This window comes from Balearica regulorum, chromosome 7 (assembly GCF_011004875.1).
Source record: "Balearica regulorum gibbericeps isolate bBalReg1 chromosome 7, bBalReg1.pri, whole genome shotgun sequence".
In the NCBI taxonomy this organism is placed as follows: domain Eukaryota; kingdom Metazoa; phylum Chordata; class Aves; order Gruiformes; family Gruidae; genus Balearica; species Balearica regulorum.
Genome location: NC_046190.1, coordinates 28,692,246 through 28,716,159, shown reverse-complemented (window position 1 = coordinate 28,716,159; position 23,914 = coordinate 28,692,246). Strand labels below are relative to the sequence as shown.

The following is a 23,914-nucleotide window of genomic DNA, read 5'->3' as shown; positions in this document are numbered from 1 at the left end:
AAAAGTTAGGATGCTGCTTCAGTTGCTTCCTCCCAGAGTAGCTACGTTACCTGTGACAAATCACTGTCTCTTCTAACTCCCGAGTTTCTCACTTATCACAACAGGCATAATAGAAGTTTCCTACCTCTTCAGAATTTCTAGGAAGGTATGTTTTGAGATGCACAGATATCACAGGAACAAGGAACACGTAAGTATCTAAGACCTGAAATCTATACAGAAGATGTTTTATCACGTGGCACCAAAGCCTGTGCTATCCTACAATTCATAAGCAGTGCTCATTTTAAGTCCACATGGAAGTAGATGTCTCTCCATTGGAGATATCACTGTCACTCAAGCAGTATACACATCATCTACAGAATCTGTAGAATTCAGTAACTGATTTGCTGGTGTTCTTGGTTTAAAAACTGTCACCATGCGTCATCGTAACCAACACAGAGAATAATGCTTTCCAAATATCAAGAACATCACATGCTGGAAGAAAAGCCAGATCCTGCAGCACACACCAGTCACTTTGCAAAATGTAACTAAAAGGAACACACAAAAAAGTTCCCTTACAAGATGACCTTAAACAAGATGGAAATCTGATAAAGATTGCCTCTACAGCTGGCCTTCCACATACCATCAATAACACAGGAGCTTGATTAGTGCAGAAATAGGAGTTCATACCTGTTTTGTAATAAATTTTCCCAGTTTCCTGAGGTAGTGGGGAAAGGGAACCAATGCAAATCTCCACCCTTTGAAAGAATTCAACCACTTTTCCCTAAGTAAAATAAATCAACATTCCTCCATTTAGCACAGCTGAGCTCCACCAGTTCACACCAGCAGAGGATCTGTCGTCTTGCTAATACAATAAATCAAAGACCTGAAATATTGGGTATTAATAGTGATGTACCCATGTAGTGAATAATAGTTCCATAACACACATGATGAACAATAAATTAGGCTGCTCTTATTATTTCTGAGAAAGAAAAGACTAGTATTGTTCTTCAGTCAATTTTTTATATTTTAATGCTAGTATCTTTGTTTATTTCTAACCTCATCCTCCCATTGTTATCTCCTGACTCCTAAAAAGATTAGTTGAGTGGACAGTTCATTATTTATGAAAAGTGAATGCTTTTAGGAAGCACTGATTTCAAAGCCCAGAAGCTTCTTCAGAATAAAAATTTAAAAATATATCTTTTTAAAATACCCCATAGAATTAGGGATTCCATGTTTCAGTTGCTAGTAAATGGCTTTATTCCCTTCATGGAAGAAGTACGCAATCAACTATTCTTTATTCTTATGAGGAGAATATTTATTCACTTAGCTTCACCATCTAAAAAAATCCAATACATCTAGGCTATATATTCAGGAAGATGGACAGACACAGGGGTAATCCTCGGTTATCAAAATGTTTTCTATTTAACATCTCAAACCACAAGGTAAACCTAAGAGGGAGGAGGGCAGGGCAGGAATCAATCTCACAGCAGTTTCCCCAAATCACATAAGAGTTTTGTCACAAGTTTGTGGGGGTTTTTTTAAATATATTGTTGAAGCATTTGTAGTACAAAGATGAAAGTGTCTTCAAAAACCCCCAACAACAAAAAAAAACACCCACAAAACAAAAAAACCCAGAATTCAGGTAGAGTTTGAGTTCCTCACAGAAAGCAGTAATGTCTACTAAGAAAATTCTACCTTTTCTTTTTATTGCTTAATTCTGAATTCACAAATTTTTTTCATATAACTTTCATTTTTAAAGGAAGCAAAATTTTAAATTCTATTCATTCAAATTAGCTCATGGATATATGTGCAAATATATTGTGCGACTCCTTAAAGGTGTGCATAAGGAGAAACAACACTTGTTAGTATGACATAGAAAAGTCATCCTTTTGCAAGCATGAGTAAAAAGTGTATGTTTATATTTAAAATGAACAGCAATTGAACTTTTCACATTTACTCCAACTGGAAGAATACAGTAACCAGTTTATCTGCTTCTCCCCATGAACCCAATCCTGCCTATCAGAGCTGAGAGTGAAGAGCTATAATAATCCAGAAACATCACCTGCTGCCTGACAGTTGAGAGAGATTGTACCATGTGCCATGACCCTTCCAGCTCTTCCAGAGTAGTCAGGAAGGGTGACAGTTCAGTATGTAGTTGCAAATTACCAAGAAATACCAACCTAACCTGTTGCAACAAATCACACTGGCAATTCAACAAGAAGCAGTAATCCTCTCCAGCTTTAACTCCACTGGAGAATTTGAACATGCTAAATGATCTTATCTAGCCTCTGGCATTTGAGCATTTACCATAAACTTGTTACTCATTACGGCAAATGTGTGCCTCAAGATGTTTGATAGCTCTGCTACAGCCAGCTCTAAATGATATTTAAGATTAGCTATGGTTAGCTTCTGATGTTTCAGTTCAATGCAGATGAGAGGAGATTAGGTCAGCATTTAGCTTTTGCTGCAGAAAGATTTAAAAAATGCACTGAGGGAAAGCCAAAATACAACAGTTGATTTTTTTCCCAGTGGAAAACTGAGCTTCTGGCTGCCATGGCTCTTGGGGTCTCTCTGGGGAGAGTTCTCATCTTGCAGGATGCAGGGCAGCTGAAGGACTGCCACCCTGCTCAGGGCAAAACCTACAAGACACAAGTGTTACAACAGTCCTCTCCGAAGCAAAAGATGCCCGGGATTCCCTAATGCTTCAGGCTGGCAGGAAGCATCTTTGGCAGCCCTGAGAGCGGCAGCTAGTCGGCTGCATTACAGCTGCTGTGAATCTCCTGAGACCTCTCAGCAGTCACCCCTGAGCCAGGGCAGACGTTCAGGCTACCTGCCACAGATCTGAGAGCACGGCTCGTCTTCAGATCTGAGCCCTTAGGACTGGAAACCCCAGGGTCTGCGGCTCCAGGACAGCCTGTTCTCAGCAAGGCTGACACAGCAGGTTGAATTCAGAGATCAGCGTTCTCCACAAACCCACCTGACAGTTTCCAACAGAGCTGTGAGTATCAGCAGAAATATGTCCAACTCTTCCCAACGTTTTCCTGAGAAAATTCTCCCACTTGCCTCAGAAAAGAAAATGTTGGCAGTGACATTATTTTCTTCTCTACTACCAGTGTCTCAAAAGGAACATAGGGTTTGCATCACCTCAATGGTCTGTGCATGTATTTGCACACGGACAAATGTGTGAAACGCAGTCATGCTTTATGTAGAAGTTACGTATCAGTCATGGATATGTTATTCACGCGTGGCTCATATAGGGAGGTAACAACATATTCTGGTTCACAGAGACCCTCTTTTAGATGAGAGAGAAAACAAAGATAAGGACTATTCCTGACTGGGAGAGATCTGAGATTTATTGCACATGCTGGAGCAGACTCTGCTTGGGTCACCTTTCGTAGATCTACTAAGAGTTTGTCTCTGGATCTTAGGGACTCTTCACAGTTTGAATTCGTATTATGTCAAGTGTCCTCATTAGTGGCTCAGATTTTCCCATTTACCCACAGAAAATACCAGAGCTTTGCTAGTTTTTACTAACAATTCAGAATAAAGACAGTAGCTTCAGCAGCACAATCATTATCACTAGGGAAAAATATTTTTCTTTAAAATTAATATCACAGTTCCTCACAAATAGAATATAAAAATCCTGAAGACGTGATTTCCAGCAGAAACTAACAGCTGCCTGATTTCCAACATTGTTAGAGACACAACTGCATAAAAAAAAGAATTTCTGAACTGTAGTTGCACAAAAGAAACCAAAATGAAGTATTACTGAGTTATTGTAACTGCGACTGATGGACTCAACTGAGACATTTTCAGAATGAGCTGGGTGCTAAACTCCAGCAAGAAGCTGTTGTCATATTTCTGGATTCTAAGTACGCTGTCCTTGGGAAAGAGTTCAGTGTTTTCTTGGCACATGAAAGCAGAGAGCTGAACTTACAGCTTATTTGCATTTAAAGATAACAGGCCCACTCAAGTGCTTGATGTTAACTTGGAGACAAGAGGTTTTTTCAGATCAGGACAGAATGCTCACGGCTGTATCGTAAGAAGCCTACAGTACTGTCAGTGGTGATGCTGACATTTTACTGTATTCCTTCACTCTACCCCTTGCAGCAACTGTTTGAAGAATCAGGTCCACAGCACTTTTGGGCACAGTAAAGCACAGACATGTGTTGAAAGCCCATCTAAGTCAATAAGACTGAAGTATGTTCTTTCTATTAAGTATAATATGTCTTTATTACAGATTTCCTGAACTGAAGCACTGATTATTTTATTCTTCTCTGAAGGCTGATTCTAAACCTGTCATCTTTGATGAGAATGAAACAGCCAGGACACAGAAACTCTTGGATCTACACGTTAAAAAAAGCTCACTTCACTCACGACAATCCCAACTGAAATTAAAGGTCATGAACTTAGATCCAAAAAAAAAAAAAAATTGTGGAAGGAAAGTATAATGCACTGTTACTCTCTTGTTGCCTATCAAGGGAATAAGAATTATTTCTCTAAGTGCCACTGTCATTAAAACCCCTACTAAATATTTTTTGATGCATGAAGAAAAACAATGCCCATAAAACACACATTTAATCTTCCAAGGAATTTTTAAAAAGCAATCTAGCTTTACTTTCAGTTGTGCTTATATGATTAAATTTGGCAGGTATCTGATGTTGTCACACAGACAGTACTTTACTATTTATATTCTCTTGTGTTATGTAGACCACATGAAGAACGAGCTGAGAGAGTATCTGTAAATTCTAAATGTAGCTGAAGGATACCACCCTCCCCTGGCTGGCTGACGCTCATACCTTTAATTTGCCCTAGCTCTGCACATTGTTCAAGGCTCTTAATGACAGCAACTGATAACAGTAGGAAATTATGCCTATGATCTCATAGCCTTTGTGAATTAGCAAAAAGATTAATGATAGTAATTGGCTCTCTTATTTGTCCTTTGCAATAGGTGCATAAAAGACTAGCTCTCCTTAACTGCAGAAATAGAGCAGTCAACATTTATATTCTAGCATCATAAATTAAAGGCATTTCTGCTTAAGAAACACCAAGGAAAGCAATACTTTTCTAATAGTGTTGGAAAAGGAAACAGGTCTCATCATTCACTTTGATATGTGAGATACCATTTATCTAGTGCAGACAGCCCTAAAGTCCCATGATAGGTCAAGAGGAATAAAAGTGCTTTAAAAAGGAGTGTTTGTGATACAATTTGGTTAGAAATTAAACACATCAGCAGAAAGGACAGAGTTTCAATCTCCCAAGTCAAAATGCTTCAAGAGGGTGAAGCGTTAGCAGAGACTGAACTTTTCATACCCCAGTTTAGAGACAGATTTAAACACAGTCTGGTCATCGTCGCAGAAGGATGGTTACCAATGCATTAAATATTTTAAAACCGTTAAAGTGGGCTTGCTAACTGATCTCCATCTCATTCCACACCCTGAATCATTCATGAAAGGTACATTTCTTCATGATTTCAGTGATTGCAGCCATACATGAGTAGATTCGTTAATTAAGGGTTTGTTTTTTTTCCCCAACACCTTAGTTCTATTCACTTTTTGTAGTTGGAGGTAGATGTCAGAAATGTAAGTTTCCTCTTTTCCTGTCTAGGTACCTTTCTGCTCATTCAGTTGGTAAATATTTCATGTACTACTTCCACTGCACAATAGTAGTCAAAGAGAGTAAAATTGGAAGGAGAAGGAAAGCAAAGTGAGCTTAAATAAGCCAGTGGACAGAGCAGTTAACAACTCCCCCATATAAGCCTGTGAGATTCACTCATCTCTGAAATGCCTTTACTGTTTTTAAGTAGTTCTGCAGCACTATGTACGAGATCTGCTCTTTCAAGACAGATAAGCTGCTTTTCTGAGTAGCAAAGGTGTGATGTTATAGTACCAGGGATCAATCCTGCATTTGGATCTGTGCTGGTGGAACCCTTTGTTAGTCCAAGTCCCTCCTAAGAGATCTCAAATTATAGGCCTAATTGAAGACCTGGAGCTGGAAGTGTAATTCGACTATGTTGTTGTATTAATACAGCAAATGCTGGGAGCACAATCAATAAAGGGGCATTTAAAAAATAATCACTGAATAATATCTTGTTTCCAAACTCATTTTCGAAGCCAAACAGTTCATTTCAGCTGGGTCTTGTCTTAAACATTGTGGTCCCTTCATTTAATTTTTTGCAAACATTCTCTTCAAATGCTTGCTATAAAGGAAACCATAGGGGAAGACAAGGTTTCTGTTCCTTTGATAAAATAAAGATGTTGGCAACTTTATGAATAGGGCTAAAGAAATCCTGGCCAAAGGCTAGTATTTGAAATTCAAAGTAGAAACTGAACCAAATTCTCATCCCACTCACAGCAGTGCAATTCTTGCTCCTGCCAGGCACACAGTTGGAGAATACCTCCTCGCTTCCCGAGAAACAGTCGGCACACAGATCACTGTGACATCACCTTTCCATCAATATGAAAATGAGCAGAATTTGGTGCCATTGCTTTTAAATCATATCAACCACTGACAGACTAGTTTTTCTTAGTAGGAAGATATGACTGCTGGCCACTAAAAGTCTCACAAGTTGCTCACTATGTTTTTTGAAAAAGTCTCTTTGAAGCAGAACAACAACAGTGAGCTTGTGGACATTTACCCCATCAAGTGCACTGTAAATCAGCCACTGAGATACAAGTGAACAGGTCTGTATTGGTCTTTGTTCAAGAGGGCTTTGCTTTCCAGAAAGCAGAGGAAAGAGCATTTAATTAGCTGCTCTGCTCATTATTCATACATTAATAAAGGCACTTGAAAGGTATAGTTTCATTACTCATCGACATCAAATTTCAAAGGCCCTGTTCTCTCCTATGAATTCAAATTAACTGTGCAAAGGTAAATCAGCAACTTTGTGCAGAGGCGGCTACAGGAACTGCCCTTGCTTTGTGCGACACAACCACCCTCAAACCCCAGGCCCGCAGTTTACAGAACAACAACTTGCTGACTCTTGTTTGTAATCCAACCACATACATTTAACACTGAATTTTTCAGCATTCCTCCCATCACAGAGGGACAAGGGGGGAAGTCTAGCCACACTTTCCACACCCTTAATCACCATCTCAGGAAAGGAAAAATGACATAGCAAGCTACCAGTGAGGGGGAGGCGTGTAGACAGAAGTTACTGGATGCAGATCTCCCAGGAGTCATATTTTGCTACAGCCTTTCTCCATGGAAACCCAGCCTCACCAACCTTGTACAGTCCAGATTGCACATCCCAGACTCAGAAGACTGTGATAATTTCTCAGCACACTAAAGCAATTATATTTTTTCTCATTATTTAAACAAGTTTTATCTTTATAAAGTAATATGAAAAGGGTAGACATAGGCCTCCTTTTCCTGTTTAGTTTTCAAATTATTTTCTACAAAAGAACATGAAAAAATATTGTTTCAAACCAACATTAAAATACTATAACTGAGTTCACAGAAAATTAGTGAAGTCAATAAAAATCAGGCAAGTGAACTTCTCCCAGCAAAGCCAATTGGACTTTTCCTATATGTTGAGTAGGACAAGGATCCGCCCCTCATTGTCTTAAAGAAAGCAGTGACAGAATTTTCAGGTTAAATATGTGAACAACTCATTCAAAATACACAGAATATGTTCAAGGAAACTAACTTAAAATGAGACATTTCACAATTGTAGATTTTCTTCCCCCAGTATGATTCATTCAGCACAGCTGACTGAACAATTCTATTAATGTGTGAGCTGAATAACCAGTTTGATTGTCCTGACACTTTTGAATGAGATATGTAATTTTTTCGCATCACTCACCCAGCTGTTCTAGTGAACACCGCGTAGCTATTTGTATATTCCAGGATGAAAAATTACAACTCTGGGTTTAAAAGCTTATTAATAAACATGCACTGAAGGTGACAAGAACTTTGAATCCATATAAAACCACTATTAAAGAAATCTAAATTATTCTATGCAAACCTTCAGTTCTTCCTGAATTTTTTCCTCCTCCAATTTGGCAGCTTTCCGATCTTCTATTTCTATTTTCCATTTTTCTGCCACTATTCTGGCTTTTTCTTGAGCCATAGCATCCCGGAATTTCTTTGTAATTTCAGCCTCCTTTTGTTTCCTTCAGAAAAGAATTTGAAAATAAAAATAATAAGACACTGGTTTGGGTTTGGTTTTTTGGTGGTTTTTTTTTTTTTTTTTTGAGGATCAATATTTGCTCACTGGTTGCAACAAATAATTAGCATAAGACTTCATGGAAATATTCAATGAAACAATTAAAATGTATTTAACAAGAGACCTACTACAAGTCAGATTTGAGGAACTATCCAGAAAGTAGACATTTTCAATTTTTGATAAATGACTAATTAAAATAGCATCTTCTAAATTAAAGAAGTATTTCTTGGATGTCTTTGAGTCATACTCTATATTTTTTCTTCCCCAGCTGAAAAAATATTTTTTTCTGACAGTCTAGCAAAGCACGATTGGGAATTTATTGTCTCTCAAATATCAATGCAAATGCCTGCCAAATTCTCACACTGGATTGTTTGTTAGTACTGACACAGAGCACAGGTTGAAGCTTTTAATCCCTGCTTAAATATGCAATCACAATAAGCAAGGAGAATCTCATACAAAAAGGAATAATATAGAATAATCTGATATTTAAACTGTCACTTTTTAGTACTGCACTACAAAAGGAAGTGCAGGAGGTGGGTGGCCTACTTCCCAACAGTATGAAAACACTTTTGAATCTCTCCCAAGGCTGGAAGAGGCCCTGCTGGAAACACCAGCATGGCACTATGTAATCAGTTTCTGAACTGCTGGGCTAAGAGTTAGTACCAGCAATATGCAAATAAAATCAATTTTAAAAAGGGTTTTATGTACCAAATCCCCATTGTGAGCACAGATATGTGATACAACAAACATTTCTAATTTAATAATCTCAAAACCAGATTGTTTCATATTTGGTTATTACAAACTGGTCAATCGTTTACCAGAATTTCCCAAAAGAAAAATGTTTGCTTCACTTTTTAATGGAAAAGGGTTTTTGTTTTTCAGTATTCAATAAAAATAAAATTACATTTTTCATGTGCTGAAAAATAGCCAGAACACGTGAAAGCAAATGTTCACAAAACATACTTACCAGTTTTACCCACCATTACCTGCCACCTTTCTACAAGGCCATGTCTCCCATTATGCCAAGTGGACCCTGAATTCAGATTCTTAAATCCTCACCATAGTTCTTCTGCCTCCTTCTGTGCTTGTTGCCTGGCTCGCTCTGCTATTAGCTCCTCTGATATCTGTTCATAGGGCTTGTCGCCTGGGGCTTCTCCCATAACCCAGACCCAGACCTCACCATCCTTCCCACGTAGCCACTGCACACGTTTCCCATTACCTGAAACAGCCACCAAGAACAGACAAAAAAAATATAAGGCTCAAATTCTTAAATAAAGATAGATGAAAAGATGGGAAATCTGCAATTTAGAAACATTACGCTTGCAAATTATAATTCAGAATAAAACATTACTAAGAGGTTGGATGAAATCTTCAGATTCAACCAATCTACCATGCTGGGGGGAAAAAAGGGTGTGTACGCTCCAGCTCACACACTCTTTTAAAGATTTGTGGGACTCACTGTCTCACAAAAATAAGGAATTATTAATTCTGACATGCATTTCCCAGAATTTAGGTATTATGACCCCTTTTCAACTTTTATAAGTCTATTTTCTTGCTTCACTCGGCAAGGGATGAACGAAGAGAATGGAAAAAGAGAAGGAATGACAATAACAACCAGTGACATTATGCGACTAGCAATGCTTCAGCACACACAGAATATTGAGTGTTGAGCATACAGAGACTTCATCGGAACCCCTGCAAAAAATCCAGGAATTTCCTGCTCCCACTGCGTGAAGGAGGAGCTTCAGAAAGCCTGCGTGCTCAGAGCACACCACTCCGCACTGCAGAGGCTTTTCTGTTCACATAGCCAATTCAAAGGGATTAAGTTTCTGGTTCAGTTTTCATGAAAGACACCGTGAGAGAGACATGAAAATCTACAGTTACTGTGTTGTCAGAGTGATTTTAAAAACACTGAAAAGGCCTCCATGCTCTTTACAAAATAGACTACATTCGGTGAACCTTCGTGTCCAAGAATCAACTGTAGGATTCCTGCTGACTACAAAGGGCACCAGATTAGATCCTATCTGAATACAGTTTCATAGCCGTACACACTACCTGACTTAGTGTGGTTCGGTCTTTTCCTTCTGCTTGCATATGTACAACTCAGATATTTTATGCATTTTAGAGGTTCGTAATAAAGAATTGCTAGAAACCCCTCTTATGCATCCATTTTTAAGCTTTATTTCTTGCAAATTTGTGAAACTGTTCTTTGCAAAAGGACATTGAACCACAAAGACCATTGCCAAGAGGGACAATGGATTTACTTTAAGGAATGCAGACCAAAAGGCCATAAAGGCTCAGCAGCTCATCCCACTTCCCGCATGTTACACTCCACTAGATTTTACCCTCTTATCCAAATATTGAGGTTACCAAGTTGTATGTGGCCACATCGCTTCTAAAAGGCATTCTGTCTCATTTGAAAGTGTGAAGAAATGGACAGTCCACTGTTTTCCTCAGTAGTTTTTCTCTGATGCTCCCATAAGACTTAAGAAACCTGGTCCTATTTAAACGGCAAGTCTTTGCTTCTGGTCTTTTTACATCTTTCTCTACTAGCATCAGCTTAGCTACTCTCCCCTTCAACTGCATGTTGTTCTGCAATAGGACCGTATCCATTCAACCAGATTAAGTTTCCCAATGCACAATCAATAAAGTGTTTTCGACATCCCAGACTGAAGAGAGAAAACTGCAGGAGGGAATGAATTGGGGCTGCTGACAGCAGGCAGTGCCAGCGCCAACCCACACTCGCAAGTGTTGACAATACGAACTGAAGACAACGAACATATCAGATCTCAATGAAAGCTAATATTCTATATCAAATTTGAAAAAAGTGATTTATATGAATTCCCAGTGTTGGCCTAATGGTACCGACTTCAAGGGGGGTGTGCGTGGAAATGTAAGCTAATAATGTTCTCCTTCAATAACTCTCAAAAGCATTTGCTCTTTCACAATCTATCAGATTATGTCTCAGGTTATAAATGTGACTCTATTTTATTGTGGTTCCTATTCTGTACATTTCTGTGTTCCTGTCAGCACAACATTAGTCGTATTTTTGGGATACAGCATTTGAACACTGTCTCCCAAGAACTGGCTGGCCATATCAATATTTGCCCACAAGGTTTTCACCTACTGCATTTCATGGTAAAGTATTTTGAGGAGTATGGAATGATGTCCCAGGAGCATTGATCCCACATAACCAATAGCAGCTTTTGTTTTAAAAGTGGCCCATGTCCTCTTTCCTGGGAGGAATCTGGATATCCTAGTCATTCCCCTTTATTTACTACTTCAAAGGAAACATTGCAAACAACATGCCTCATGTTAATTTATTTGTATCATAACTGGTAGATAACAAACACTTCTAGTGTTCTGAGAAAACTTCACTACTTCTGCTCATTTATGAGCTTACCAGATAGAAAGAGAACAAAAAAAAAAAAACAAACCCTTTTCAGGTAAGCAGACAAATTTTATCTTTGCTACTTTCCAGGTTTTCTGTGCCAAAGAGTTATTAATATGTTTCTCAGAGGCACAACTTATCCATTACTACCCAGCCCAATAAAACAAATAGTTGATTTGTAGCCATGTCTTGAGAAATTGTTTTTTCTTCCTTTTAAAACAATGCATCTCTCTTCTAAAGCTACTGACAGTAGATGTATAAACTCTTTTGAAAACATCAGTACAACATATTGTTGGTTCAGCACTAACTACTGTAATACTACAGTAACATACGCTAGTGTATACACATCCAGGGTTCAAGTTGAAAGATGATAGCAGTATCAAACAATCCGGCAATTTTAAGTTACAGCATTTAACAGACCTCCACATGTACAATGTTAAACCAATTCAACTGGAGCACATATGCCTTTATTCATGTTTTTCTTTAAAACAAGAGAAGGCCTTTTTAATATCCAACTACCCTTTCTATTTTACCTCAACAAATGACTCCTATGTTAATCTTCCATTAAACCTACACTCCCATGAAGTTGGAGATGGGCTTTACTCTACAATCTGATCATAACACTTGGTAGTTTCTAACCACAGAATAACATTCAAAAACAAGCATGCAGGAAAAGAAATAAGCAGCTCAGGGAGAAAATCTGGCACTGTGAAAATGGAATTCCTGCCATACAGAAAGTCTTTGCAGCCTGCAGAATCAAGTTCACAGTGGTCAGCGTCAGCACTGCTAGGCTAATGATACCAGGCTTGCACTTTTAAACTGTAGAACCAGTTGCAAGATCTGAGCTGGAAGTACATAAGATTATTTTCCTTAATATTTTTAGGAAACTAGTGTTGTCTGCTTTGCAAGCAGAGAATTACTACCATTGAGGACTGATTATAATAAAATAATTTTTGCTTTAAGAGGCCTCTCAAGTATTACACTTTTCTGCAAAATAAGATATTTTGTTAACATACTTCATTTCCAAATGAAAAAGAAATAGAAAAAAAATAGAAAAAAATAGAAAAAAAAAATCAACTAAATCTAAAAGGAAGAGACAGGTCCTGACTAAACAAATTTGAAATCTAGGTGAGAAAGAGCCAAAGGAACTTCCAGTTTCCTGGTCAGAAGCAAGTTTCTGTGCCATGTCACAAAGCCTAATGCAGACTCAGGAAATAAAAATTAAATCTCTTGAGTCCAGTCTTATACATTGACCACAAAAGTACTTTTCTTTTCCTGGAGAGACTGTGGCAGGCTGCAAATAATTACCATTAGGAAATAGCGGACATCAAAATTAGTCTGGATTGGAGAGTAGAAATGAAAGTGTTTCAGAAACAACACTGCTTTATCAGGAAAACGTACTGAATAATTTAGCAAGTCTTACCATAGTCTTCAGTCCGACAATTTATTGGCTGCGGTATTCTACCATTTTTTTTGTCTACAACAACTCTGTAGCACCACAAGAAGGCAACATCAATTCTTGCAGTTCTTTTCACCTGTAGCTCCTCCATGAATTAGTATCTCCCATGGAGTTCCCCTAAACCCACACCTATACTACTCTGAGACCAGTAAATTGCTTTCTGGATATTGCTCCTTACTCCAGACAAATGCAAAATCTAGTATCCCAGATTTGCAGCACAAAGGGATCACAGTGAAAACTTTCTTGGAGACCTACAGCCTGAACCAACAGCAACACAAATTTGCACTTATAAACACATACAAACAAAAATAATACCAAATCATGTTTTCTATTTGGTTGTGTTTATGCAGTCAATTCTATAACAGCAATGAAAGTATAAAACAATGCCCTAGAGAGCAACAGTAAACTCAAGGCTCTCACCTATAAGAATTATTAGTCCCTACCAGCAGCACTACTAATCTCCTACACGCACAGAGTGCTGGAGTGTGACCACGAGTTGTGCTGTACAGCACCACAGGCTGCTCTTGGCCTTTGTGCTTCCTTTAGGAAGTCCCTGGTGTAGGCAGGGTGTCATTACTGCCACGGCTGAACGCCGCCAGAAAATACGAACGCTGCCAGCCACCTTGGGAGAGAGAAAAACAGCACCTGAAGGTGCATGTGGGGGAGTCCAGGCTGCACGCAATGCTCGGGCTTAATCAGGCTTCGATTCCAATCAGCTCAGACTTCCACATTGTGACCACGGCTTAAAACAAATGGGGTTACACAAAGGAGAACTGGGGGTTACGCTGCCTCTGCTAACAGGGACAGAGGAGCAGAACCACAGATTGGGTTTGGGCATTTTATGGGGTTTGGGCTGCTTTTTGTGGTTTTGGGTTATATCTGGCTTCTTTGTCACACATGCTTCTAATTAAAAGTGCTTTAAAAATAACAGTAATCAGAGCAAAGGGAATACTGCTGGAGTCAGCTTCCTTCCTCCAAGCTTGTTTGTCATTGCTTTAACACATTTGTGATCCATCTCCAGCATTTACAAGGGACCTGCTCCAAGGACCAGAGGCCTGATCAGGTGTCAAGTCTCCCAGCTGTGCTGTCCTCAGCCACAGACTGCCTGGTCCTGCAAAATGGCAGGGAACAGAGAGCAACAGGTAACCCTGCCTGCCCTTCTCTCATAGGGCATACTACAGGCTGTGTCAAGCGTAAATTCAGAAAATTAGAAGATCACTGATCTATAATCTCAGAAACATGGAATGGCATTCAAAGTCTGCTCAATGTCAAAGGAGCCTGTTTCTCCTTTGACAGTCTTGTTTCTCTGAGGTTGAGGAGAACCATAGTTCTCCTGCTTGGAAGCTAGAGATCTCTGCAATAGCAAGTGACTTTCCTCACTCCCTGGAAAGCTTTGTAGTCATACATACATCCTTTGACACTCCCTTTAGAAAACATTCCTTTTATCTCTCAGCACTAGAAAAAGGCCCCTGAAACTTATTCTGCATTTGAAATAGGCTGCACGAGCATTCACTGCTGACAGAGCTGATCAGCCTGATTTACATTTGTCACTCACAGATAAACCGTAGCTTGTGGAGTTTGGAGTGTTGGTAGGGTTGTGGGTTTGCGGGGTTTTCTTCTTTTGGAGTTTAAGATATCTGGTATACTTTAGTCTAAACACAATGTGTTTTACATGAAATTTTACTCTTGGCTTTCCAAGCAAACTATTTTTATGGCTTAAAGTAGAAGCTTGAATTTTGATAGTCTGCAGGGTAGACGAGGTTCCATTCAAAGTTTCATTAGCTGCAGGACATGTGTTAGAAGCACATTGATTAGAATGAAAGCGAGAATATGAGCTTTAGGCTGTTCTCAGTTCCTTGAGCTTACCCACTCCAAGTATTTTGTTTAATTATATTTCTTTTTTATACAAACACACAAATACACATACATAATTTGCTTCTTTCTAAGGAGAAATCCTAGGAAATTACTGTGAATGTTTCTGAAACACTGTTCAAAGAACAGAATGCACTTTTTCAAACATTAACTGCTGTAAATCCATTAAAATACATACAGAATAATTAGGTGGTAACGAAGAAAGTAATGAAAATAACATGATCCCACAATAAACTGAAGATCTGCTATAATTCCTTCTGTGGTCTGCCCCTGCTAACAGTCATAGGACCATGAACCCCTCTCTTCCAAGAATACAATCAAAAAACCCAGTCACTTCAATTCTTAAAACAGGAAAATTTGGAAAAATTCTGAACTTCTCAAGCATCCCCCCAACATTTCAGTTTACACGCCCTCCAGTTTCAACACTGTGTTGTGTGCCTTTCTATTTAAAGGAGGATTTGCAGAGGGAGAAAAATTCAGCTGATTTACATTAATATATCAATAAGGGTTGCAGGATCTCAGCATTGCTGAAAAATCAGCCTTCATGGCTCTCCAGCTGCTTCCTGATCATATAACCAACTCAATCTTCTCTTTATGGAATTACAGCCTGTTACCATGGAAATAATTATGCTGCAATATACCCCTGCAGGATCAAATAAAGGAAGAGTGACTGCAAGAGAGCAAACATTAAGGGAGGAAACAGTTACTCAAATAAGACTATGGTAATTAACAACTGTAGCAAAGCTAACCCTACATAACACTCAAAGGTAAGTGGATTTACATTATCCCATGGTATGTGTGTATGCACTATGTATATACAGGTTTGCATATTATAAACCAAAAAAAAGAAAAAAAACACTGAAATAAAGTAGCATTTATGTGGTCTCTGGTATGTCCCAGATATTTTCTTGGCCCCCTGGCCATGGCATGCTGTTACACATAATTTTGTAATTTGCCCACTTTCAACTGGGAGATAACATTCAGAACTTATTCTTAAAGACATCGTTCTAACTCTGTGTATAATCTAGAGGTAGTCTCTTGTCTGTCCGTTTTTAATGACCCTTTCACTGTAAACAGCATAAAAATGCAGGTACACATCAGATCAAAGTCAAAGATTGTAAAATCATTCACATCAGTATAATTCATTTGATAATTTTCTTCTTCATAAAAAAGTCACGAACATAGCAATGTAATTTCTGATTCTTGATCACAACTGTGCCTTGTAAAGAGTACAAACTATTTACAGGGCTTGGTTTCTCACACAGAGCTATCACAAAGCATCCATGTTTTCCCACTGCTGGAGAATAAACAAAACCAAGTCTGCATGGCTACTTCAGGGTCTGCAGAAAATCAAAGCAGAAGAATAAGGGTTCTCTGTCACAGAATGAACAGAGAACTATAGATCACTTTCTGCACCAGACTCGCCTACTCAATGCAGCGTGGCAGGTTTGCCCCCACTCCTTTTATCAGGCACATAAGACCACAAAAGCAAGGAGGACGGTACCACTACAGTGAGATTTTCTAGGACCACAGCACACAAGTGGACTTGAAGGTTAATGAACCACCATCTGGCTAAATCCACTGCTGACTTGAATACATCGAGTTTTCCCATGCCTTCCAAATCCTGCTATCAAAACCTGGTGCCTCTGTCCTTGAATGCTTTAGTCATTTACACTAAAAACTGGCAAAATGAGCAAGGAAATATTGAATTAGCTTGGGCAAAACCCATTCTCCCCTTGGCCGCAGTAGTGCTTTCTTTCCATATCAAGTATTCATGAGCTTGCAGACAGTCACAACCTCCTATCATTACCAGGGCACCCGTACGTCCAAGAAAGCCCATCTAACACCACTGTGTCCACACAGCGACACAGTGCCTGAGGAACACAACGCTGCAGAGAAACACAGGAACGCTCTCCATGCCGGTGGCTCAATTAACACAGTAGCCTCTCAGAAAGTGGCTGATGCCAGATGCTTCACACAACAGGAGCGCTGATGATAACACGAGTGCAAGAGAAACCTCCAGTGTAATAAGGCCCAGGTAGCCAGCAATATTCTGCTCTTACTTTTCTGCAAAACAGAGAAGTCAGCTGCAGGGCAGGATATGAGACTAAAAAGCACAGACTTATGGCTAACGCTGGGACAGCAGACAAGTCCCTCTGGATTTGTTCCATTTGGTACATATTTAGGTCATATGGCAGTTGGGGGTCTCTTACTAGCCCCAGGTTCGGAGGAGTGAACAGACAGTTTAGAAGCTGCTGTTTAACCGTACCTCGGTACACAGCCACACTGAGCACGAGCTCTGAGCAGCTGAGTTCTGGCCCCAAGGTATACAGCACTAACAAAACTGCATCATATCACAAGCTGCTATACATGTTGTGAACACTACATTAAAACTTTTCCAATGACTTCAACTTAGTTGGCTCAGCCCCCTAATAAAAATTATTCTAAAGTTCTCACTAATGTTCTCCTGTTACTTTTTCAGTGGTATCTAAATTGGAAATGAAAGACAGGGCTCTACAGAATTCAAGACCACATACAGCAAGAAATTGCAGAAGCACTCAAGTCCGATGTCTCTGGTTAGACCCATATTCAATGATACATAAAGAGACAACGAACATTGCAAGGAGCATGTCTCTGTAGAAGATAAAATCTTAGTTAAGCATTACCAGGGTGTGTAGAGGCCTTAGTATAAATGAGGAATACTCTTCTGAGTTCAGAAACAAAAAACATCATTGCATGTACACGCACTCACCCTTCCTACACACACTGAAACACACGCCCGCTTGCTGGCCTTCACATGTGACACTGATGTATCCTCCAGCCATCCACTTGTGATATTTGAAATACTTGATTCTAAATAGCTTCATCTATTCTCTAATGATTTTCTAACACAAATGCCATTTTAAGAAATTATTTTCTAGCCATGCTGTGATAAGCCTAATTTTCTCCCAGCTACTCTCGTTAAGGCCAGGTAAATAAGAGTGTTTACAAATAGCTCCTGTCTGAACACCATGAGCTGCAGTTCACAATGAATAAGTATCAGAATAAGCAGCAGCAGACCAGCATTGTCTTCCCTCCCACATGGCAGTCCTTCAGGTACCTAATGCTCAATAGTTTTTGAGATCTCATTTTGGATAAGCTGACAGCTCTGGATACTGCGTCAGAGTCAAAATCCAAATTGGCAGGGTCCTTCACTTACTCCCAACCCAGCTACACTGGTTAAAGGGCTCCTGTCTAATCAAATAAATATGTGTCTTTGCTAATTGCAAAGCTGCCTGTCAGTCAATTCACAGCAAATCCCAAAGGGATCTTGAAATTTTGAGGAGACCTCCCTTAGTGATTTTAGCACAATAAGAAAAGGCAACCTGTTCTATTACAATGAAAATATGTTCCTGAAAGATCTGCCCAGGAGTAATTTCTAAGTGAACTGGAGATGGACCTCCAAGAATTGAACCCATTTGTGAAGCTATTTCAGTACAAGCCAGCAGTCATTATTTAATTAAAGCTACAAAATACTTTTTTTTTTTTTTTTAACCTTAAATAAGTTCACTAAGCACTGCAGTTTTGGGAAGTGCTCAAATTCTACTAATATTTTTAGGCAAGGTACAAATGTAGGCTAGGTACAAACAGCAAAAACATAGGAACAGTTTATTTAATAGCTTCTAAAGGAAATATTTCATTCTGAAGTGATGTTTATACACTTTTAGAGATTGATCTGTGTTTTTGAAAAAGGGAAGGAAATTAAAACTGTTGAATAATCTGAAAACATCTTATTCTCACCTGAAGAAAAATAATTTCTTTAGCATTGACTCATTCTGATACAAATTTCAATTTTAATCTTTCCTCAAAACACATGAAACCAAACAATCCAAACGGAAAAGCAGGCTCAGTTTAGCATTTACTGGAGGTGACTAATATTTTCTTTAGAAATGAAGAATAAGACTAGTAACACAAACTGTTACACTATTTGGCTTGCTGAACAAGTTTTGTTTTCTAAAAAACAAATTTCATAATACAGAATGGGACATTTATAGACAGTCTGCATTCAGCAGCAGGTCTATAGAAGTCTCTGTAGATTTTGGGCCTTTGCTAGTTAGTTTACAATTAAAAAAGAATCACACTGATGAGCGTTCCCTAAACACGCTGATGATGATCTTAACTCTAGCACAAGGCCAATCTGATCTGCATATGCCACTTTTTTCCTCCCCAGGTCTGCCCTTGTGGTTTCTGTAAGGCAACATGTCGGAACCTTGCACAAGAACCCTTCATCCTCAAGTCACTGTAGAAAAATCAAAATTGGATTCACAATCACTGCTCTGTTTTGAAAAATCCACCTCTTCTGCCATGCTGCTGGGTTCACACGTACCATTGCAGGTAAGCTCTTGAATTGATGGAGAATTGTACCAACTGAGATACAGGACTCCAGATCAAGCCCAAGCACTTCTTGGAGCATTTTAATTAGAGAAGGGCCCATTATCATTAAGTCCTTTTGTTCTATCTCACCCTATCCCATCCCAAAGAGGTGGGGAAAAGTTTTCATATGTAGCTATTCAAACCATGAGGAAAACAGAAGGATTTGAGAGGTAGTCCTATAAAGATAATTCCAATTAAAATAGTAAAAAAAAATTTATACAAATATTATGTCATATTCAGAAACAACATACACATTTTTCCATCAACTAGAAAATTTCAGAAACTCAACACACTATTAGAGATATTGAAGTCTCACCTCTGCTTTCTACTATATGTCAGGCTATGAAGGTCTCTAAAGCCAGAGTAACTCTTGGCTTCAACAAAATACAAACATAAAACCTGTATCATGCAGTAGAAAGTCAAAAACAAAACCTTGCAGATGAAACTGCTCAAATCCCTCAGTTTCAAAGGAATGAAGAACATGTGATTGCAGTAGCTTAAATTTCCTGGTAGCCACTAATTTTAAACAGGAATAAAAATACTCTATATTCTGCCATGTAGCAGGGGGAGAATGTTTGTAAACTTGCTTATACATCAACGAAAACTGAAAACTAAGCAGCATCAAGGTAAAACAAAAGTTGCTGCCAAATGTGTTTTAGGAAAAAAAAAATTCACATATTTTAAGATAAGAAAAGATTATTACAGTCATCTGCTCTGACCTTTTGAGTCATATAGGCAAAAACACTGCACAGTAATTCCTATCTGAGACTCATAATTTCTGGTTGACTTTTTTTTTTCCACCTTTTTTTTTTAAACAATAAACTAGCTCCACTGTGAGACCATTTACCATTAGATTATGGAACCATACAGTAGAAATCAGTTACAAGTATCTGTATAGTTAATGACTGGCATGCCTGAAAGATGGAAGTTGTCTTTTGTAACTCTGGCCCACATGAGTTCATGGAAGTCAAAATATAACTTCAGCAGAACCAAACGCCTAACTTGCAAATCTAATTCCAATAGTTCTCACTACAAAAAAATCAGTAAGATCAGTTCTTTAGTACAGTTCTGAAGGAAGTAGAAAGTGTCTAACGGCGCACAAAAGTCAAACCTAAGCAATACCTTAAATTGGCAATTTAAGAAGGGAAAATGGAAATAGGCTATTGTGAAATTTAACTCCATGTGTATCTGTGAATACTTTTATCAGAGCAAATATAATCTATACATTACTCTGCTGCTCTCTTTTCTCTTATTCTTTATAAATCAGAAAATTTATTACCCAGAAAATGGTCTCCTGTAGTAGGAAGCTGAACAGGTTTAATGTATAATTTATATATGGAAATCTAGGTGTCAACACTGTGACAAATCATGACAAATATTTTTGCAGTTAGATTTTTCTGCATCTGTCTTCCTCAAAGAATGACCATAATACAGATTATCTCAATCATATAATGTTTTTTTTGGTATGTGGAGCTTAACTGCATTTTTAATTTTTTCTCAGTTTCAAATCAAAGTGAACAAGGCTTTTATCCTGTATGAGAGAAGCTATTTTGATGCCACCCCTCTTAGGAGAGCACCATTCACAGTAAGAATGCTAACATGAAGAAAATAGAAATTAAGCAGAATGAGGTTTTCCAACATCCACTTTGCCATCTGTAAGTGGACATTTTAAACTCTTATTACAGCTGATTAGGGCATTCTGAACATTCCCCTTTTATTTTAAGGCTACCATTGTAACTTACTCTAGAGTCATTTAATAAAGGGCTTTGCTTCAAGTGAGTCTTAGAAACTAGTTTTGCTTTGAAACACGTTTCTTTAATAATAGTCTTTGAATTGTTAACTATCTAACGGGCACTTTGTAGGGTTTAGAGGCTCTAAACATTTTAAGAAGTCTGAAAATTGAATCTGTGTTGAGGTGCTCCAAGCAAAGCTTTCTTTCATGAATGTGTTAAGATGAGCAATACTTTAAACACTGACTGCAGAGTCACATAAAGCACTTTCTATTAGAGCACTTTGTCATGATCAGCTACCAAAAATTATTAGAAATTTTGAATATTCAAGTTTTAATAGGTTTAAAGATAGGATAAGATCTTTGGTATTTCACAGGGAGCGTTTGACACATCTCTGTGACATTTCCTTGTTGAGTGAGGAATCACTGCCACTACATTTCCAAGATGAAAATGTTTTCTATCTTGAATCAGCCTAAAAACTTCATCCTGTGAATGGGGAAAGAATTGGAAGCCACTTGCTCAGAAAAGAGAGCAAGGAAATAAGTATTTCTGTTTGTTCCAAACCACTAGGACCCAAGACCAGACACTTGGAAATTACATTTGGAGAAGTTCTTTTTTGATGTTTTCTTCTATGATTTTGCTTATTTGCTTTTTAAGTCAACACACACACATTTAACATCCATAACAGCCTGTGAAAGGAGCTCCATAGTTTAACTACATATTGCGTAAAAAACACATTTGTTTTATTTTTTTGGTTGGGGGGGGGGCATGCTCTCCCCACTATTATCATGTTCTCTAGACATAATCTTTTGGAGACTATTTACTAGTACAGTTGGAAATTTAGTCTCATGGTATGGCTGTTCTGATGTCACATCTTATTCATAAACAGCCCTTCATAAGAAGCTCAAATTCATGAATTTATTTCCTACTCCAGGCACTTGGAAACATTTAATGCCAAGTCAAGAAACCTCAACAGGACAGGCAAGCCTGCCTTTTGCCTGACTGAGGGGCAGAGGTGTGGATGGTAAATGAAGAAAATAGCCTTAGCAATGGAGGGGAAACTTGGTCATGGTACATCTGTTACCACTGAGAGAATAGAAGCGGTGACTCGTGACTGAAAGAAACACTTCAAAATTATTCCACTTACTCCCACACTAAACTATGCCCCCGGAGAAAGACCCGGCCTTGAGAGACAAGGAGCAGGAACATGGTGCTTTTCCTGTCCCAGACCCTTTTTGCCTATGGGGAGAACTGGCACCCTTCCTTGTAATCTCTTCCAGATGCACGCTGCCCCATAGTCAGTTGCCTGCCCACCATCCCCAGCTTGTAAGTATAGAAGAAGGTCACAAATCTTACTCTGTTTGCACCTTGCTGTCTTTCTCAGCATGGCCTCCTCCATTCGTGCTTTTTCTTCCCTCTCCTTCCAGCGCCTCAGCTGCTCTTCTCTCATTTTGTAGAACAAGATTTGCTTTTGCTCTTCATTCAGCTCTGCCAGGAGCTCAGGGTCAATATACATATCACGCAAAATTTGCTGCAGCATGATGACTTCAAAAAAAAACAAAACCCAAAACCAAAAAACCAGAGATAAATCTGCTTCCAGTTATACTCACTAGAGTGACAAAACCCCACCGATAGCACTCCAGAAAGCAACCTGCAGCAAAGGAGCTCTCCCACACCTGCCTGCCCAGGAGTGGTTTGATTCTTGCTCAGGCCCTCTTCATGCAGGCATATTCTGCTCTGCGTCTCTTACAGAGACGGCGTTCTCTGCGTATCTCATTCTCTAAAGGTAGGGACAGGTGTCAAGTGAAAGGAAGGGGGAGGAACAGACAAGGATACAGGGGGGAAAAAAAAGAAAAGGCCAGGAGACAAAAAGTCACTCCAGTGCTCCTGACTGCAAGTCAGTAAAAATGAGGGATTCTTGATTGAACCCAGCAGCTTTGCTCCCTTGAGCACAAGGAAATTCAACGTAGAGAAAGTCTCAGACTTTCAGCTCAAGTGGTTCCCTTCAGCAGCAATATACTCCCAAGGGTGTAAGTGTTGCCCAGGGGTTTAAAGTGATGTCATGGTTAAAGGTAACACCTACACCAACAATATCTATGTCACTTTGGGAACTGATCTCTTCTGATAAGAGAGGAGAAACGAGTTCGCATATTCTTTCCCAATCTAGCCTGTTAGCTAGTCTCAACAGGATGTATCATATTAGAGGTCCTATTTATGTGGTGTTGACAAATATTGTCATGCAGCACACTGATTAAAATGCCTTTAAAATTAAAAGCAGATGTAACAAAAGCCACAAGAATCTTGTTATCACTTTATAAATAGTAAATTAATGTTAATTAAACAAGAATAAGTTCTCAGCAGTTCATGTGGACTGTGCAAACCCTGCTGTTAATTGATTTTCCACCTTGTGACTGGAGAAAGTTACAATGTTGTTCTTCAAGCAAACTGTGGCTTTTCACTACTCAGCAGAGTTTTACCAAAATCAGTAGAATAATATATTTTCAGCACCAGGGCCAACAGCCACTTAATTCTGTGGGTAAAAAAACCCACGCAACACACCAAAACCCAAACCCTTCACATTCCCCAGCCAGCTCTCACCAGGCAGGGGCCCAGCTCCTCTGGGGAGCGGTGGCACTTTGTGGGAAGGAGGCCGTCTTCTGAGGAGAAGCAAGATGTGGCTGCTCCGAGTCCTGACCAAACACAGATCCCATTTGCAGGCTGAGCCGCATCCCACTGCATGATGTTTACACAAGAACGGAGAAGCAAGAGCAGATCTGCATTTCCTCACAAGAAACCTGCTTTATAGATAGGATCTGTCAAACTCTTGTATGACTTCCATGATCCTCATATTCAAAAACCTATACTCTTAATACATCTATTCATGTAACATCCTTTTGATGTAA

The 23,914-nt window shown here is 38.9% G+C and overlaps 2 protein-coding genes across 3 annotated transcripts in view; one reads left to right on the top strand and one right to left on the bottom strand.

Moving 5' to 3' along the window:
• Positions 1-23,914, top strand: part of LOC104641674 (DPY30 domain-containing protein 1) — a 291,916-nt gene that overhangs the window by 135,734 nt on the left and 132,268 nt on the right. The window lies entirely within an intron of this gene.
• SH2D4B (SH2 domain containing 4B) overlaps positions 1-23,914 on the bottom strand; it is a 109,990-nt gene that overhangs the window by 40,308 nt on the left and 45,768 nt on the right. Inside the window, exons 1-3 of one of the 2 annotated variants that reach the window (XM_010306731.2) lie at positions 22,368-22,668; positions 9,206-9,365; positions 7,946-8,093 (exon numbers count right to left, since the gene is read on the bottom strand). In XM_010306731.2, coding sequence (XP_010305033.1) covers positions 7,946-8,093; positions 9,206-9,365; positions 22,368-22,551 — 492 coding nt within the window. In that variant the 5' untranslated portion in view covers positions 22,552-22,668. Of the gene's footprint in view, positions 1-7,945; positions 8,094-9,205; positions 9,366-22,367; positions 22,669-23,914 lie in introns of those variants that run through there. The other variant, XM_075758681.1, reaches the window with a different exon arrangement.